We start from the raw sequence: 15733 nt of genomic DNA, 5'->3' as shown, positions 1-15733 counted from the left end.
ACCCCACCTATCAGTAATTTTTTTTCTCCAAGCTTCTATCGTTATGTCCAAAGTCAAACGCCCGTTTCTCCAACTACAGACGTCATCTCTTTCATCACGATTCTTTATCATGCTAACCCATGTTTGGCGTATGTAATGGATGCAACGAGCTATGCTATATAAGTCGATCAGTTCAAATCCAAACAAAACTTCCTTTCCCATTCAGGTTCATAGTCAAACCAAAGCTCTGTCACCAACCTCATATAAATAGCCCACCGCAAAAAAGCGCTATGTCTAGTACAGCTGGTAAAGTGAGATCTCCGTTATTTTTTCCCCCTACTCCCAATACATGCCTCAAGCTTTTCAACCGCTGTGCTGGATAATGAGCAGTTCCTCTTGACTTATTCTCAACCACCAAAAACTAATGGCGCTTTAATGCGCTGTGTATTACATTGATATTTTGCTGACCTGAAGTAACAGACAATAACTTGCAAGGTAAAGGCTTCTGCAGCATGACTTGTGGATCATTGTGGTTTCCCGTGTCTGGTCAGAATTTGATGGCTGATAGCACTAGGCTGCTATCGCATGGGCCGCCGGCGAGCCATTTTCCATTGAGGATGTCCAGGTTGCCCCTCCTAGAGCGCATGAAGTTCGCATTCAGATTCTCCATACGGGTGTCTGTCACACCGGTGCGTTGTTTACACCTTACCTGGTTTTTTTTTTTTTTTTTTTTTTTTTTTTTTTTTTTTTTTTTTGATTCTTGTCTGTTTTAACTTGGGTCTAACTTTTGTGGGCTAACGGCTAACACTGTTTGGAATAAAACACAGATGCCTATACTCTGTCTGGAAAGGACCCCGAAGGAGCTTTCCCTGTTGTCCTGGGCCACGAGGGTTCGGGTATCGTCGAATCAGTTGGTGAAGGCGTGACTAGCGTCAAGCCCGGTGATCGAGTGATCGCTCTCTAGTTAGTCTCCCCTCATATCTTACTGTACGAACGCTAGCTTACAATTACAAGCACTCCAGAATGTGGTGAGTGTAAATTCTGCAAGTCGGGAAAGACCAACTTGTGCCAAAAGATCCGTGCCACTCAGGGTAAAGGTGTGATGCCGGACGGAACAAGTCGCTTCAAGGCCCGCGGCAAAGACATCTTGCACTATATGGGGACGTCAACCTTTTCTCAATATACCGTTGTTGCCGACATCTCGGTTGTGGCTATTACTGCCGATGCGCCTACCGATCGTGCATGCCTGTTGGGCTGCGGGATTACCACCGGCTATGGCGCTGCAACAGTCACCGCGGATGTTGAGAAAGGATCTAACATTGCTGTCTTTGGCGCTGGATGTATTGGTTTGTCCGTGATTGAGGGTGCGGTGAAGAATAAAGCTGGTAAAATTATCGTGGTTGATGTAAATGATGATAAGGAACTGTGGGCGCGCAAGTTTGGTGCTACTGATTTTGTGAATCCAACCAAGCTGGGAGAGAAGACCATCCAGGAGCAGCTCATCGAGATGACTGATGGTGGATGCGATTACACCTTTGACTGTACCGGAAATGTCGGTGTTATGCGTGCTGCCCTCGAATCCTGTCATAAGGGTTGGGGCGAGAGCATTATTATCGGTGTCGCTGCGGCTGGTCAGGAAATCTCAACTAGGCGTAAGCTTGTCGCTTTCTTCACTGCATACATGATCCCATTACTGACCCGATAAACAGCATTTCAACTTGTCACTGGGCGAGTGTGGAGAGGCTGCGCATTCGGTGGTATCAAGGGTCGGTCTCAGTTACCCAGTCTTGTCGATGACTACGTCGGCGGCTACCTGAAGGTTGATGAATACATCACTCATCGTGAATCACTGGCGACCATCAATACGGCTTTTCAGCATATGAAAAGCGGTGACTGTATTCGGTGTGTGTTGGATATGAAAGTCTAAAGGCTGCAGTAACAGGGTATATCCATTCTTTCGTATGGACATGGTGAATTCTGGATTGAAAAGCCGCTTGGAAAACCTTTGTGATTGTTGGATTGTTGGAGCGTGATGGTTGAGGGAGTCGGGCGTGGTTGAGGTCGTTGGAGGAGTTGGGGTCGCTTTCTTCTGGTTTTCCACAATTCTACACGTGTTCTTAAAATGCTAGAGAAGGATAATTTACTCCCAAGGATGGAAGAGAACATATTAGTTGCATAAGGATAAAAGGTTTGGCAAGCAGGCTTGGATCGCTTAATAACTTCAATAAAGTACAGCAGCATACTCTGTAGTAAATTATAACATCCACTCACCTATGTTTGATCCTGCAGGTGACTCTGCGCCAGATTTCTGTTAAAAAATCGGATTCCGCTTGAGCAGGGGGAAACAACTGTTGAGGGATAGGATAAGGTCCGTTTCTTACTGTACAATCTGTATTCATTTGGCATCATGCCGCTAACTTCCGGTTTAACTCAAATTATTGGTCTTGCATGCTATGCCTTCTTGTTATACTCGCCTTCCTCTACTGCTTCGCTTCCGGCTGATTGGAACTTCCCACTTCCAGCCGTTGACCAGGCAGTCCTTGCCAATTTTCCCCATGAAAATGAAGACCACCGGGATACGTGTTGTTCCATTGAGCAAATCAAAGTGAATCCCTCGTCCATCCACAAACGGGAAAAGCTTTTCTGGAGTGATACCTCGCGGAATACTAAAACTTAATTCTACAACCCGCACATAATACCGACAGGTGTATTCCTCTATCCTTATCAAGTGATCTGGTAGCATGTAACAGGGTAATCTCTCCCAATCTCTCCTCTCTGTTCCCAAATGAGGAGTCAAAGTGCATCGAGTCTCAACTTCCCCTCCAGCAGCCCCCACGCCCAAAATGAAACGACGACCAAGATATTGACAAAGGAGAACACCAAGCTACCCCAAATACCAGGCTATGGTATGTCCACGCATTATCCGAGTTGAGATCAATGACCTGGCACACGATTGCCCACGGAAGCACATAGAATATATTAGAGATCAAGGACTGCGCGAGATACCATGGTGTGCGAGTTGCAAGACGGGTGTGTGCATTGTAGGTTTGGAGGAAGAGTTCCTTGAGACTGTGGTAGCCATCAACAGTTCTGACTGTCAGGCATTACTAGTTGCCAGAAACAGCGAAATTAAATTCGGATACACACACACATACTCACACAAAATTTATTAACGCCCGGCGGCTAAGCCGAAAGGGCAACTATCATTAATCTACTAGTACATTTCCCAACATGTGCTTTGTCTCCTTATAGCCCATACAAATTCACTTTTAGCATATTTCATCTCATCTATCAATATCGTAGGGGATTCTCGTGGGTTAGTAATTTCGTTAGTAGGCTGGCTTGAAGGCACTTCTTCAAGTGTTCAACATCCTATCTTCGGCAGCTGAAGCGCGCCTACCGCGTCTGCCACGAGGTGGTTGGTGTGAGTTAGATCGAGAAGAGGCCGTAGGTACAGTACATTATCGTAAAAGCAGATCAAAGTCAATATTCCTAGTGCCAACCAACAAGTGCCTTGACGTCAGGATGCTGAAGCGCTGAAGCGGGTGGTTTCGCTGTAAACCAATCAGACGCAGCCAGTCTCGCGCTGACGGCGCTAGTTCTTCGGCGATCAATTGCATTCTCAGCCAAACAGACTCGCGACTAACAAGAGCCCATTTTATTGGAACCTGGAGCCTCGGGAATTAACTGGATACAAGGCTGCGTTGAGGTCCAGACCGACGCGAAAATATGGTCATCATTTTCAGCCACTCGTGTTGAGCCACTGGCAATGGGATGTGTTAGCTGAGCGTTGTTGTGGGTGTTGATGGCACAAGGCCATCATACTTTAGTGGCTTAAGTATCTTGTGATACTTGTAGATAGCTTGTATACAATATTTACGAGTTAGGTCCAAGGCATATCAGGTGCCTCTGGAAAGTATATAAGACTAGCTATCCGGGCAGATACTGTACCAGCAAAAGTACCCTCAAAACTAACTAGCATCCTTCCGCACTCTTATCGAAGCCGCAATCTCTTTGAGCGACGCAGTAGAGGGTCTGTAACTTGGGGTTGGTAGGGCTCCAACAACCGCGGGTCAATGTTCGCCATCTCGGGACCCACGGAAGAAGCGGGAGTATCAGTGCCGGAACGACCACCAGATTCTACAGATTCCACTGTACTGTCCACGGATGAAGTATCGCTGTAAGTAAGGCACGGTTTTGTTGGGAGATGATGCAGCTTAATGTTGATGTCATATGCATGCACAGTCACAGCATGCGCTAAAAATTCAGTGATTTTAGTGAACTTAGGGATGCCATGGCATACTGGCCACGTGCAGCTAATTCCGTCATGCGCATGGGCGAGATGAGAATCAATGAGATGACGACGGACTGAATCTTGTCGCTTGGCCGGGAATTTGTGTGGAGGATTAGACGATGAAAGTCGAGATTGACCGCAACAGATAATGCAAACATCTGTAGGACATTCCAATGATTCCTCTTCAGCAGGCAAGGGTTCTTCCGACTTCTCAATTTCATCATCCTCGACATCCCAGTTGATTCGGTTGCCTCGCCGGTTTGGCTCGCAGAGCAGCGAGAGGGCAACCATGTCCTTGGTAACCTGAATCCGTCGTGCAAGTAGCTTATCCTCGTCAAAGTTCTCTGCTTCTGGCCCGTAGAAATTCTCCACGAGTCGCACCCGCTCGGGAAACACGTAATCCGGGGTTGGGAGCTCCCAATCCTCGTCCTCGGAGCTGCCGGCATCAGATTGGTCAACGTCAGACTGGCCGAGCAGTTGCTTAATCTGCCTGTCGACTTCAAGCACTGGTGCGGTGTGGAAATATTCCTTTCGAGCTGTCTGTCGCGTGTTGTTTGCCAGGGTTTTCCTTAGCTGGGAGAGCTCCTTCTTGACTTCTTCATGTCTTTGATAGAGGTGAGGGAATTGGTCTCGGGCTTTTCCTATCGTGCCAGCCAGGGATCGCATCTTCTCCATCAGCTCTCTCTTTTCCCGTCTAAGCTCAAGGACTTCAGGGTTTTGGCGAATAGAACGTTTTTGCGCATCTGTAAGATCGGACGGAGCTCGAGGGTCCCTCTTCCTGAGCATGCTTCCGGCAACCCGGAGGAGACCTTCCTGAGACGGTCGGAGTAGGACCACATGCTGAAGATCACGATTGATAAACTGTGATTGGTAGTGCTTTTCAAAAACCGCGTCACCGGATTGGCCTAGAACCCTCTGCCGCTCCTGGCTGGTAAAGTTCCCTGTGATCAGCCGTTAGATATTATATAAGTAGTCTGTCCTGATGCAGATGGAGTCTCCTCCAGAACGAGTCTAATCGCGAGGAACGTACGATTAACTTCATTTGCAGTCCACCTACGGTAGTTATAATGGCCAATATCATCCTCGAACCTTGCATCCCGGCCCAGCTCTTGGAGTGCTTGTCGACTGGAATCGTATGTCATTGATAAAGACTTATGAAGTTCGTAGCCATATGTCGTGCGCTCAAGACGCCGAAGAAGAGGAGTGTCCAGCTTCTCCGGCTTCCATCGGAGGGGAAGAGATTGACTGCGCTTTGGAACCCGGAGGCGCCAGATGAGCTCTGGGGTTAGTGCCGTATTGAGAAAAGCCCCATCGCGGAAGGCTAATGAGACGATCTGGTTGATTGGGCAGTATGCTAGTTGGTAATCGCCGTGCATGAAGAATTTTGTTCTATGAGGGGAAAAAAGTAGGATTAGATGTGTTTGCAATGCTGGATGAAGTTGCCCTTACCCATCAGCGCCTTCTGGCCGACCTTTGAGATTGCGGAACTCGATGATGGCACACAGAACATCGCGCTTACTATCTGGGTCCTTGAGATAAAAGAGCTCGATATCACGGTAGCAGACTGATGCTGGAAGGTCATCTGTCGATACATATTTAGGGAGGTCGCTCTGGAAAGCCTTGTCTCCTTTACGTTTGCCCAGCGGCATGCCTGCTAGAGACGCTTTCTGCGGGAGAAGCACGCCTGGTCGAGTTCCGGTAATGGCAGACCAGAGCTGGATCGTGGCAAATTGAATGATCATACTCCCGTGGCGGAAATGCTTCGAATATACCCAATGATGGCGGTAGGTGACACAGAAGACATCCACATCCAGTGTATTCTTGTTCTTTGTTCGTCTAGATACTTTGCGCTCAGCAGGGAGTACATGTTCGAGGAACTATTTTCCATATTAGTCCTCTATCTACGGAGTCCGAGGAAACCTAGCGTACCCGTCGCATCTGTTCGTGAACATTACCATTCACACGGCGTCGGGCGAATAGACCGAAGTATTGACAAAGGCGTCGCCAATATTCATCATATGACTGAAGGAGCTTCTTCCGCGAAGTCTTGGACATCCAATCGAAGAAGTTCATATAGATGGCTTGATCCTCCAAGAGCAGGTACTCGACGTAGTCCTCGTTTAATTGGATGCAATACCTATTGGACGTTAGTTCTCTGCCATTGAATTGATATCCAATAGCATACCTACTTCCGCCAATATCGTTCGACAACAGCAAGACCTTCCAGGGTCTTGGGCTTGAAGTTTGGGGGAAGCCATCCAAGGCTGCGGAAATGTTCCAGTCTAGCACGAGTCTCCTCGCAGAGAATTGGATCGGTCCAGAATTGGTGTTCGCCGGGTTGAGCGGGGGGGACAGGAGGAGGTGTCATGGAGGCAGTAAGATAGAAATATTGGAGAGAGGGGTCAAGAGAATGGCTAGCTTCAGGATTGGGCCGAGATTTGTTAATGCAGGGGAGGATGGGATGTTGGGGATGGGAATGGAGGACCGAAGAAGCAGGGAAAAGATAGCATTTTATAGAGCGCTGGACCAGGCCGGCCGGCTCTGGGGCAGCTGGATCTGGCCGCGAAGGAGGCCATTTTCAGCGTCGATTTGGTCGTGAGTTGAGGGGACTGAAGCTCGCTGAGGTCGAGCGTTCAGCGTTCATTCAACATCAGCCCCGGAAGGGACTAGAACGCTTGGCGGGTGCAGAATAGTGGTGCGAAACACGGGGAGGCTAAAACGGTGGCTCACCGCTTTGAGAGTTACGTGTGGAAATGCGGCCGTTTATGGCCTCAGTAGCTGTCATTTTCGGCGTCGATTTCACAGGTCCTCACATTCTAGTTGTAGTTCAAGGAGAGGAACGGGTGAGCTTATCTCGTAAAATCAGCAAGCATCTCGGAGCATGACATGGTCTCAAAGCTATTTAGGGGGCGATAGTGCTCTGCAATATCGATGTCGGGGAAGTTCGCCTAAATATAGCATATTTCACCATGCCTCGAAAATCCTCTTGGGTGAAGAAGCGTTGCTCTGAAACCGCAAAGGCGGCATCACAGCAGAAAAATAGACGGAAGAATACTATCTTTAAGAGAGCAGCGGAATATAGCCTGGAATGCAAGGCTGATACCCTGGTGGCTATCCAGATCAGAAAGACTGGCGAAATCTATGTCTTCGATTCCACTGGAGGAAGATGGCTTGGGACACTATCGAGATTAGTAGGTTGCACCGAGGTTCGGTAGTTCACTAGATAACCTCGCTGACGTACTGTAACAGGATGAATGTTATCCTCGTCCAATCCCGGTAACTATGGAGGATATCTTCCCTGGAATCTAATTAAAGCGAGGATGAGAGAATGCTGATGGCGAAAAGCAGGAAGAAGGCCAAATCATTTTGAACAGATATTGCCCAACGATGTTCTATTATGTTCCTACATGATCCGCTTGCTCTTAAACACGTAAAGGAAAACAAGCTCTATCTGTGCTTAGACTAAAAAAACTCGTCTGACCTTGCAATAATTGCGCAATCATTTGGTTTCGCGTGGTCTGGATCTTGAGAATAATCGCAACTTTCTATCTTCCCACCTTTATAATATTTTATTCGCTGAGAACATGAAATGTCCAAAAGGAAGAACAAGTTTCTTAGTGCCAGAGCTCAGCAGGACAGGGTCCCCTGCAGCAAATACTTACTGTTTAGAAATGTGATCTGAGAGGTGCTTATTGCGGAGACTCCGTTCTCTCACTATAACAGAATCTTGTCGGAGGTTGCCACCAATGTATTGACTTGTATCAAACTCTTGCATGCGTGCCTGCTTATATGGAGGTCTGATCTTTCTAATCTAGCAGAGATACTCAACTAAATACATGAAATAAAGGGGTAAAACTAAGCTGAATTAGGAAAGTGCGGAATATCAAATGACCGAGTGGATGCTGAATGAAATGAAGTCCTAGCGGTATTGTACGGCCGACACTCGTCAATTGCATGCCAGGCCTCTATAGCTGCTTGGATAAGCGTCTGTAGAGTATCTTCAGTATCTGGAGCTCTCTCTAGCTCAGGATAAAGCTCATAGATCTTTCCTTTCATAATCGCCCATAGATTCTCGATAGGATTTAGATCAGGAGAATATGGTGGCCATACCATGACTTCCACACCCATTTGTTGAAGAAGATCCCGTACAATATAGGCTCGGTGTACAGAAGCTCCGTCATGCATGAAGATATCCCCAGGGCCTAGGATCTCTGGTAAAAATGATTCATAAACTCCGCGAATAACCCATGCAGTAACTCCACCACACGCGGATTCTGGATCCCCCCCCAGCGGTAGTAAGCCTGTCCATCGATTAAATCCAAAAGCAGCCCAGAACATCTGCTTTACACCTTTTCCACAGCGTATAGCACGGATATCTCGCTCGATAATCTGCTGTTTTGGTGATCGGAAAGTATAGATCCATCGTACGCCTGCTCCACGCTCAACTGAGCACTCATCTGACCAGATAACTCGGTTGAAATCCTCTGCGGTGTATTCTGCATATGATTGTGCCCATCTCAGCCTCATTTCTGCATTTTCAGGAGTAATTTCTGGCCTCTCACATTGCTTCCATTTCTGCATATGAAGTGTGCGGAATAGACGTTGAACTGTACGCACAGAAGGGCTGCTTTGGACAGCTTCAGAAAGCTCGCACATTTTTATATGTTGGTCTTGCTCAACTAGGTCTAGCAGGTGTTGTTGCTCTTCTGCAGAAATCTTTTTAGGCCGTCCAGAGCGAGGTAAAGTCTGTTGGTTCTTTCGAGTATTCTCCTGCTTAATTGTAGATTGAATTATTGTATATGGGATATGAGGATAGCGCTTGTGTATCCATGTTAACTTCCATCCAATTGAATTCAGCTCACAGATCCTGGCCCGGATATCTGGCGTCAATTCCTTTCGTCGGCGAGGCATGGTGTAGTAATCCTGTATAGCTTCTACACTTGCTGGGATTTCTACGTGTTGTTTTGACCGGCAGAATAGCTTCATCTAGGCCTAATTAGGAAGCGGTTGGGTACTAACGCGTTTTTTGGTATGAGTGGGGCGACGCAAACTTTTGTCACACCACTGAGGTTCACATAGAGGGCACAAATCGCGCAGAAGGACGGCTTGTTGATTGGTCGGAGGCGGACGGCGCCTTGGTTACAAAAAACTCTATTTTACCAGGCGGCATAATACATGACATGCTTTACCGAGTCAGGATGTATTTAGGACGCAAAAACAGCTCAGGATCAAATATTAAAGCCAGTGATATCTAACAGGATTCCATAATACCATATATTCTCCGCAGGTAATATTATTGCAATCCAGAGTAATGGATGACCATATCACACAACGTCTGTCAATCATTATCAAAAATAATCTACACCAAGGCGGTGCTATCGCGGTTAGAAACACTTTAGTAACACGGTATTTGAAGAATCCTCCTATCTTGGAACTGAAGTTGTATTGACCTTCGTGACAGTGGCGAACCATACAACAGAGGCCAGAAGCCAACCCTGATGGCGCGTGAAGATGTGAATAAGTTAGTGATATGTCATGGCGAGGAAGGGACGGCATCATTCTGTGGAAGTGCAGTCTACGGCTTGGGAGTCGAAGGCAGCTTGGATTTATACCATGGAGACGCTCGAATAGCATCACTGCACTGGAATGGTCCCTGGGCCCGGACTGGAAATCAATTTGAGGCGACAAACCTTAACAGTGCAAAGTATCTAGTCAATATTTCTGGTATCCCTAGCCACGGGATTCTAGGAGACGTCTCCGTTATTGTGACAGAGGTTGCTTGTTAGATCATGATAGTAAATGACAAGGGTCTCTGCAATAATAAAGAATAACAGCACCTTATTTTCTGCAATAACTGACTACGACCTGAAACTTGTTGCCTTAGCATGGATGAACTACCTTTCAACAACAGTTGCTCGCCGGGCTGTACAATATTCCTGTATTTTGTCTATACCCGCAGGCGGGCTGTGGTGCTTTTGAATTGACGCTGCTCGGATATTTCAGATGGTGATATTCTTATTAAACTTGTTCTAGGCTAGTCCTGGAGTAGCAACAGACAAGGCTCAGTTCATTAACACGAGAGACTTCGCTCAAATCATTGACAGGGTGGTCAGCCTTTCCAAGGACACAAAAGAAATCATGTACGTAAATGGAGCCCTGCCTAACTAAAGATACTCTATTTAGCTGACCTGAAACCGACTAATGGCAATCGAGTCCTCATCAACAGACTGCTGCAAACAACGCTGACACTACTCAAAGCCATCGCCAAACTAGCCCAAACACGGTCCAAGCGAATGTGATTGCCATTGCTCACGATGGGATAGAAGACACCAGCGGCCATCGGGATAGCGGTACAATTGTATACCAAAGCCCAACCGAAGTTGTACTTGACTCTGTTGAACACAATGCGACTGAGATCAATGAGAGTCAAGAGCGATGTCAGGCCGGAGGATATAAGGACGAATTCTGCCGATGAGATTGCGATCTCGGAGTCAGACCCGATAGCAATACCAACATCGGCCACTGTCAGCGCGGGGGAGTTATTAATTCCATCGCCAACCATAGCAACAAGTGGTCGGGTGCGCCTTGATTCTTTCCCCCAGTTGAACCATCTCCTCTTGGAGGGTCTCGGCACCGTCTTCTGGAGATATCGTATCTTCTCTGCCTTTTGCTCAGGCAAAATCCCGGCGATGATATTCTCCGGGGAGATTCCGACTATTTTACCAACCGCATGAGCCGTCGTTGGATTGTCTCCCGAAATCATCCACACGGAAATTCCTCTGTTGCGAAGAGCATGCAGGACCTCTTTGGCCTCTGGGCGTACAGGATCAGCCACAGCCAGCATCATAGAAAGCACCCAATGCACCTTTTCGATATCTCCGGCCCCTTCTCAGACTCTAGTTCCGACCAAGACGACCGACTTAGCTTCGCGCTTCCAAGCTGTGAGGATTTGAACGCAAAGGCGTCCAGTCGAGACCCAATTGTCCAAAACGAAAATAAATCATTACGTCCAGGAAAACAATTCGAGCAAAAATTCTTGGTGGACATACATAATGTCTACCTGTACCTCGATTACCACAGACGTTAGCAACTATGCGGCTCAGGGATATGGTGACCTAAGCCATAGGATGAAAGCCTTGACGTGGCAAGGGAAGAATTCGGTTAAAGTTGGTCAGTCATTATGCCCATCACGGCCTTCATTTGGCTTGTGTATCTCAACACTTCCAAATTTGCTTATACAATTTGTGATAGTGGAGACCGCTTGCCCTAAGATCATCGATGAGGGCGATGTCATACTTAAAGTGACGGGAAGCACTATCTGTGGGAGTGACTTACACCTGCTCCACGGTATGTGGTATCTTTCTAACAGTTGTTGAACTGTCGCAGGATCTGCTCATACAGTATGTTATCCATTATTAGACGCCATCCCAGATCTCCAGAAAGGTGATATCCTCGGCCACGAGTTCTGCGGTATTGTATCAAGTGTGGGACCGGCAGTTAAGAAGGTTAAAGTGGGCGACCGCACTGTGGCATCCTTCCAAATTGCCTGTGGGGAGTGTTATTATTGTAAGAAGAAGCTGTCCTTAATGTGTGAGCGGACGAATTCGAACGAGCAAGCCTGTAAGCTATATGGACGTCGAACAGCTGGTATGTTTCCTCTTCAAATGGCTATGCTGATATCAGTGAGGTTACTATACTAAGGCTAGCCTTAGGCATGTTTGGATACTCCCACTTCACGGGGGGCTTTGCTGGTGGGCAAGCGGAATATGTTCGCGTCCCTTACGGTGATGTGAACCTCCTTCAGCTACCTGATGATGTCCCTGATGAAAAAGGTCTCTACCTTTCTGATGTGCTGGGAACATCTTGGAACGCCGTTGTTGATACTGGGGTTGAAGAGGGTGACACCGTGGCAATCTGGGGAGCTGGCCCAGTTGGACAAATGGCCGCTGAATTCAGCTTCTTCAATGGTGCTAATAGAGTTATACTTATTGATGGTGGCCATGGAAAATGGCGACTAGACTTCGTCAAGAAGATTCTACCTAGGCTCGAGATAATTGAGTATACGAATCTCCCCGAAGGAGAATCTGTTACCTCAACTCTGAAGAAGATGTGCGAAGGCCGCGGACCTGATGTGGCGATTGAGTGTGCTGCTGGTGAGTATACGAAAGGATGGGTTCATTACTTTGAAAGATTACTGGGCATGGAAACGGATACGTCTGAGCTCGTTAATGAGATGATTACCTCTGTCCGTGGGTTCGGACGTTGTGGAATCACAGGCGTATATACCGGTTTTGTATGTGGTACCTTTTCTTTAGTAAAACATCTCCACTGACGTGGCAATGCAGTGCAATCACTTCAACATCGGTTCCTTGATGGAGACTGGGATTCATCTCGCTGGCAATGGACAAGCTCCTGTGCAAAAATACTGGAATGACCTCTTGAGATATATACAGCAGGATCAGATTCATCCCCTTCACATGGTCACCCACCGGTTCAAACTCGAGGACATGGAGACAGTCTATGATTTATTTAATAAGCGTGACCCGGGTATGCAGAAGATTTTCGTTCAGACAAAGTTTTCCGCTCCTCCAGCGCCAGGAGCTCCGGCTTTGACAATCCTCTGAGCTCCACTGCAGGATAAAAGTTCCGTGACAAGTTCGAATGTTTGACGTTTGCTTCACTTTAATTTTCATTATAATTCGGCGCCCGAAAAACGATATTGTGAAAAGTATATTTATTATAGTTATATTGCATTCAAAAGGAAAATATTTTGAAAATGCTCCCCTGGAATCAAGGGAGTGTGCCTTAAGAGCTTCGCAATTATGTTTCTCATAAAACGTAACTCCAGACAAAGAGCTCTCTGGAGAGGCTTGGTCGCAGTACTGGGAATCTTTCTCAGCTTGCGTACTGAGAGAAGATCCTTACCAATAACTCCTTGTATACTATACCAAGGTATCCAGAGAAAACGAATACGTTGCTTACTAGACAAAGTAAATGGATGATATAAATGCTCTCGAATGAATATGATTCCAGGACGATTATGGTTAAATCCAGTAAGAAGAAAAACTTTTCGAGCTGACAGTTTATCTCAGCTTCTCCAGTTGGAGTGATACACTTCTCCAGCGTAATTTAGGCCTCTTTCAGAGACAGATTCAAGTCCTGACCGAGAATGTTTCCGCCTTCCAGTTGTACCTGTTCGATAGGTTGAAACACGAAAAAGACACGCAAAACACCAAAATTGTCTTCCGCTTGAGTTATATTTCGCCAAGCATGAGCTGTGCCTCGTTGAACAAATACATCACCCTTTTTCAGTATGGTTTTCTCACCCGAATCAAGGACTAATTCGGTACTGCTGTCTATTATGACACCATAGTCGAGGGTTGCTGTTCGGTGCATTGGGACCAGTGAACCCGGAGGTACCTTAATAATTATGCAGGAGGTGCTGTTTGGTGGATTCAAAGGCGATGGATCCGAGAGCTGAGAGTGATATTGCTTAATGTCGAGATTGGCTTTGGACTCCGGGGTCGCAGAAGTCGGAGGGGAAAGCCCTTTCACAGGAAATGTGTTTGTATTGTAGGCCAGAGCATAGTCTGATGTTGTGGGCTTGCCCGGGGGAACCGGAAACCCTGTGAATGATACCTGCTCCCCAACCGAGTTGCTAAAGATAGCTCGGCCACTTCTAGCATCATGGGTTGTTATGATCCGACGAAGCGGCTCGGGCTGCCTTTGTCCAGATGACATGTCGAGGTCGAGGTCAAGATCAAGGTCAAAAATGATTAAGGTGAATACTTAAGAGTATTACTTGGCACATGTTATATTAAATGAAAATATGTAAAACTCTGCACCCAGAAAGGCTTGACATTTATATTATCAGTTCTCTGAGGCATGTGACCCTAACACTATGTCACCGTGTTAATGTTCTACTTTTAACTAACCTTTGGTCACTTTACCAAGGTCTGAAGACCCAAGGAATACTTTTCCCATTCATAGATCCATCAACTAGGAATATTCACGGTTAGGTGACCCAAACTCGCCGCCGGAGCACGGATTAGCTAAGGAAATACAGTCCATGGGAATTGATGATGAGTTTCTATCTATTCCCCTGTCCATGGTTCAATGAACCGCAGGTATCCGGAACCACGGCAAAGGGTATACTGGTATTAGTGCTTTTTGTTCAGCTTTTAACTATCTGGAATCGAAGTCAATGATCCTGCTCCAAGATAAATAAGCACTATCCCTTCCGCTATCGGCTTTGGATGTGTCTGCAATATTTGACGGGTGTATCCACACAATGACGCACGACCCTTTCTGCGACCGATCCTACTATCATTTCGCCACTGAGAGTCTAGGTTGGCATGTCCGCGAACATACACAAGACGCCACACCGACCTGCTACGCTGCCAGAAACTATCAGTTCTCAGAGCCAATGTCCAAATAAGAGGGATGAGATGACTATCGCCCAAAAATGTCTTTGGGTGGATAGGGTGCGAAGCAAGTTGCTAGAAGAGGATTCAAACCCCGAACCCGGTCTCCGCATTCTTATTGGGCATGCCAACTTGCTCGATACCTTGACATCGATCCCAGAAGATCATAAATGTCTCATGAACGAGAGGTTAAAGCCGGACATAGACGCCCTGATAAAAGACACAACATGTAACGAACACGATTACGATCGCGATACAGCCTCGGGTAGCCACAAGAAATTGAATATTTATGGCGGGAATAATAGCCACGACGATGATTCGGACGGTGAGTTCAAAATTTCATCAGAATATGATTCTAAGAGCGATCCTGGACTCAGCTGGAGCAACCCTGAGAGTGATTCCAGTAGCGACTCAGATTATGACTGGCCTGAAATATACGGCAACGTCGAGGCGGCACTTTCAAGACTTACTATTGTTGGGTCTGGGAATAGAGAATGACAACACGAAATATGGCTTCAAAGACTGTATTCTATGTGTTGAAGTGCTATAAGTAACAGAATTATAGAAAGTGTGACCTCTTTCTTTTGTCAGTGGCTGTTTTCCAACCACTTGATTATTTGGCTGAGCTGCAGACGAGAGTAGCGGACGCGTCAAACCCCCGACAATCGGTTCAAATTGACATTCTCACAAAGACATATTATTTCACTGGCACTCTTTCAGGTGATTATCCGTTGTTCCGTACAGACAGTAGTAGCAGTGTTCATTTACCCTGACCCCTCGCAAAGTTGAGACCCTGGATCAGGCCTCGAGATCAAACCGCAAGACCCGTGTACCACGCCTCCACGCCCCACCACGGGGCGGTTCTTGGTTACGAAGTTTAGACCGGCGGGGCGGGTTTAGGATGAGTAGAACCGACCCTCAAAGTTGCGGTTCGACCGGGCGGGTCTACAAACACAAACAACATCTAGGCTCTAGTGACATGCATATTTTATGCAGAACATCCCTGTATTTTTCAGTGTTTTGCTATTAGAGCAGT

The 15733-nt window shown here is 46.9% G+C and overlaps 8 protein-coding genes across 8 annotated transcripts; 5 read left to right on the top strand and 3 right to left on the bottom strand.

Annotated features, from left to right (window-relative positions):
• Nucleotides 1–119: 119 nt before the first annotated feature.
• N7525_003015 (S-(hydroxymethyl)glutathione dehydrogenase/class III alcohol dehydrogenase) lies at nt 120–1906 on the top strand (the record flags this gene model as incomplete). The annotated part of the gene is made up of 5 exons (XM_061212571.1): nt 120–128; nt 554–668; nt 807–942; nt 994–1631; nt 1689–1906. The coding sequence occupies 5 exons, from the start codon at nt 120–122 to the stop codon at nt 1904–1906; spliced, it is 1116 nt and encodes a 371-aa protein (XP_061069592.1).
• A 2067-nt stretch (nt 1907–3973) lies between these two features.
• N7525_003014 (uncharacterized protein) lies at nt 3974–5649 on the bottom strand (the record flags this gene model as incomplete). Its single annotated transcript, XM_061212570.1, has 2 exons — nt 3974–5214; nt 5304–5649. The coding sequence occupies 2 exons, from the start codon at nt 5647–5649 to the stop codon at nt 3974–3976; spliced, it is 1587 nt and encodes a 528-aa protein (XP_061069591.1).
• Nucleotides 5650–7242: 1593 nt separating this feature from the next.
• Nucleotides 7243–7582, top strand: N7525_003013 (uncharacterized protein; the record flags this gene model as incomplete). The annotated part of the gene is made up of 2 exons (XM_061212569.1): nt 7243–7464; nt 7523–7582. The coding sequence occupies 2 exons, from the start codon at nt 7243–7245 to the stop codon at nt 7580–7582; spliced, it is 282 nt and encodes a 93-aa protein (XP_061069590.1).
• A 2189-nt stretch (nt 7583–9771) lies between these two features.
• On the top strand, nt 9772–10059 carry N7525_003012 (uncharacterized protein; the record flags this gene model as incomplete). Its single annotated transcript, XM_061212568.1, has 1 exon — nt 9772–10059. The coding sequence occupies one exon, from the start codon at nt 9772–9774 to the stop codon at nt 10057–10059; it is 288 nt and encodes a 95-aa protein (XP_061069589.1).
• Nucleotides 10060–10448: 389 nt separating this feature from the next.
• On the bottom strand, nt 10449–11117 carry N7525_003011 (uncharacterized protein; the record flags this gene model as incomplete). Its single annotated transcript, XM_061212567.1, has 1 exon — nt 10449–11117. One exon carries the CDS (start codon nt 11115–11117, stop codon nt 10449–10451), a length of 669 nt encoding a protein of 222 aa, XP_061069588.1.
• A 208-nt stretch (nt 11118–11325) lies between these two features.
• Nucleotides 11326–12897, top strand: N7525_003010 (zinc-dependent alcohol dehydrogenase; the record flags this gene model as incomplete). Its single annotated transcript, XM_061212566.1, has 5 exons — nt 11326–11443; nt 11525–11620; nt 11693–11920; nt 11986–12566; nt 12619–12897. 5 exons carry the CDS (start codon nt 11326–11328, stop codon nt 12895–12897), a joined length of 1302 nt encoding a protein of 433 aa, XP_061069587.1.
• A 505-nt stretch (nt 12898–13402) lies between these two features.
• N7525_003009 (cupin domain-containing protein) lies at nt 13403–14014 on the bottom strand (the record flags this gene model as incomplete). Its single annotated transcript, XM_061212565.1, has 1 exon — nt 13403–14014. One exon carries the CDS (start codon nt 14012–14014, stop codon nt 13403–13405), a length of 612 nt encoding a protein of 203 aa, XP_061069586.1.
• A 614-nt stretch (nt 14015–14628) lies between these two features.
• N7525_003008 (uncharacterized protein) lies at nt 14629–15195 on the top strand (the record flags this gene model as incomplete). Its single annotated transcript, XM_061212564.1, has 2 exons — nt 14629–15022; nt 15044–15195. 2 exons carry the CDS (start codon nt 14629–14631, stop codon nt 15193–15195), a joined length of 546 nt encoding a protein of 181 aa, XP_061069585.1.
• Between the last annotated feature and the right edge of the window lie 538 nt (nt 15196–15733).

This window comes from Penicillium rubens (assembly GCF_028828025.1).
Source record: "Penicillium rubens strain IBT 27055 chromosome Unknown utg000002l_segment0_segment0, whole genome shotgun sequence".
Lineage (NCBI taxonomy): Eukaryota > Fungi > Ascomycota > Eurotiomycetes > Eurotiales > Aspergillaceae > Penicillium > Penicillium rubens.
This window is presented reverse-complemented; position numbering and strand designations above follow the sequence as displayed.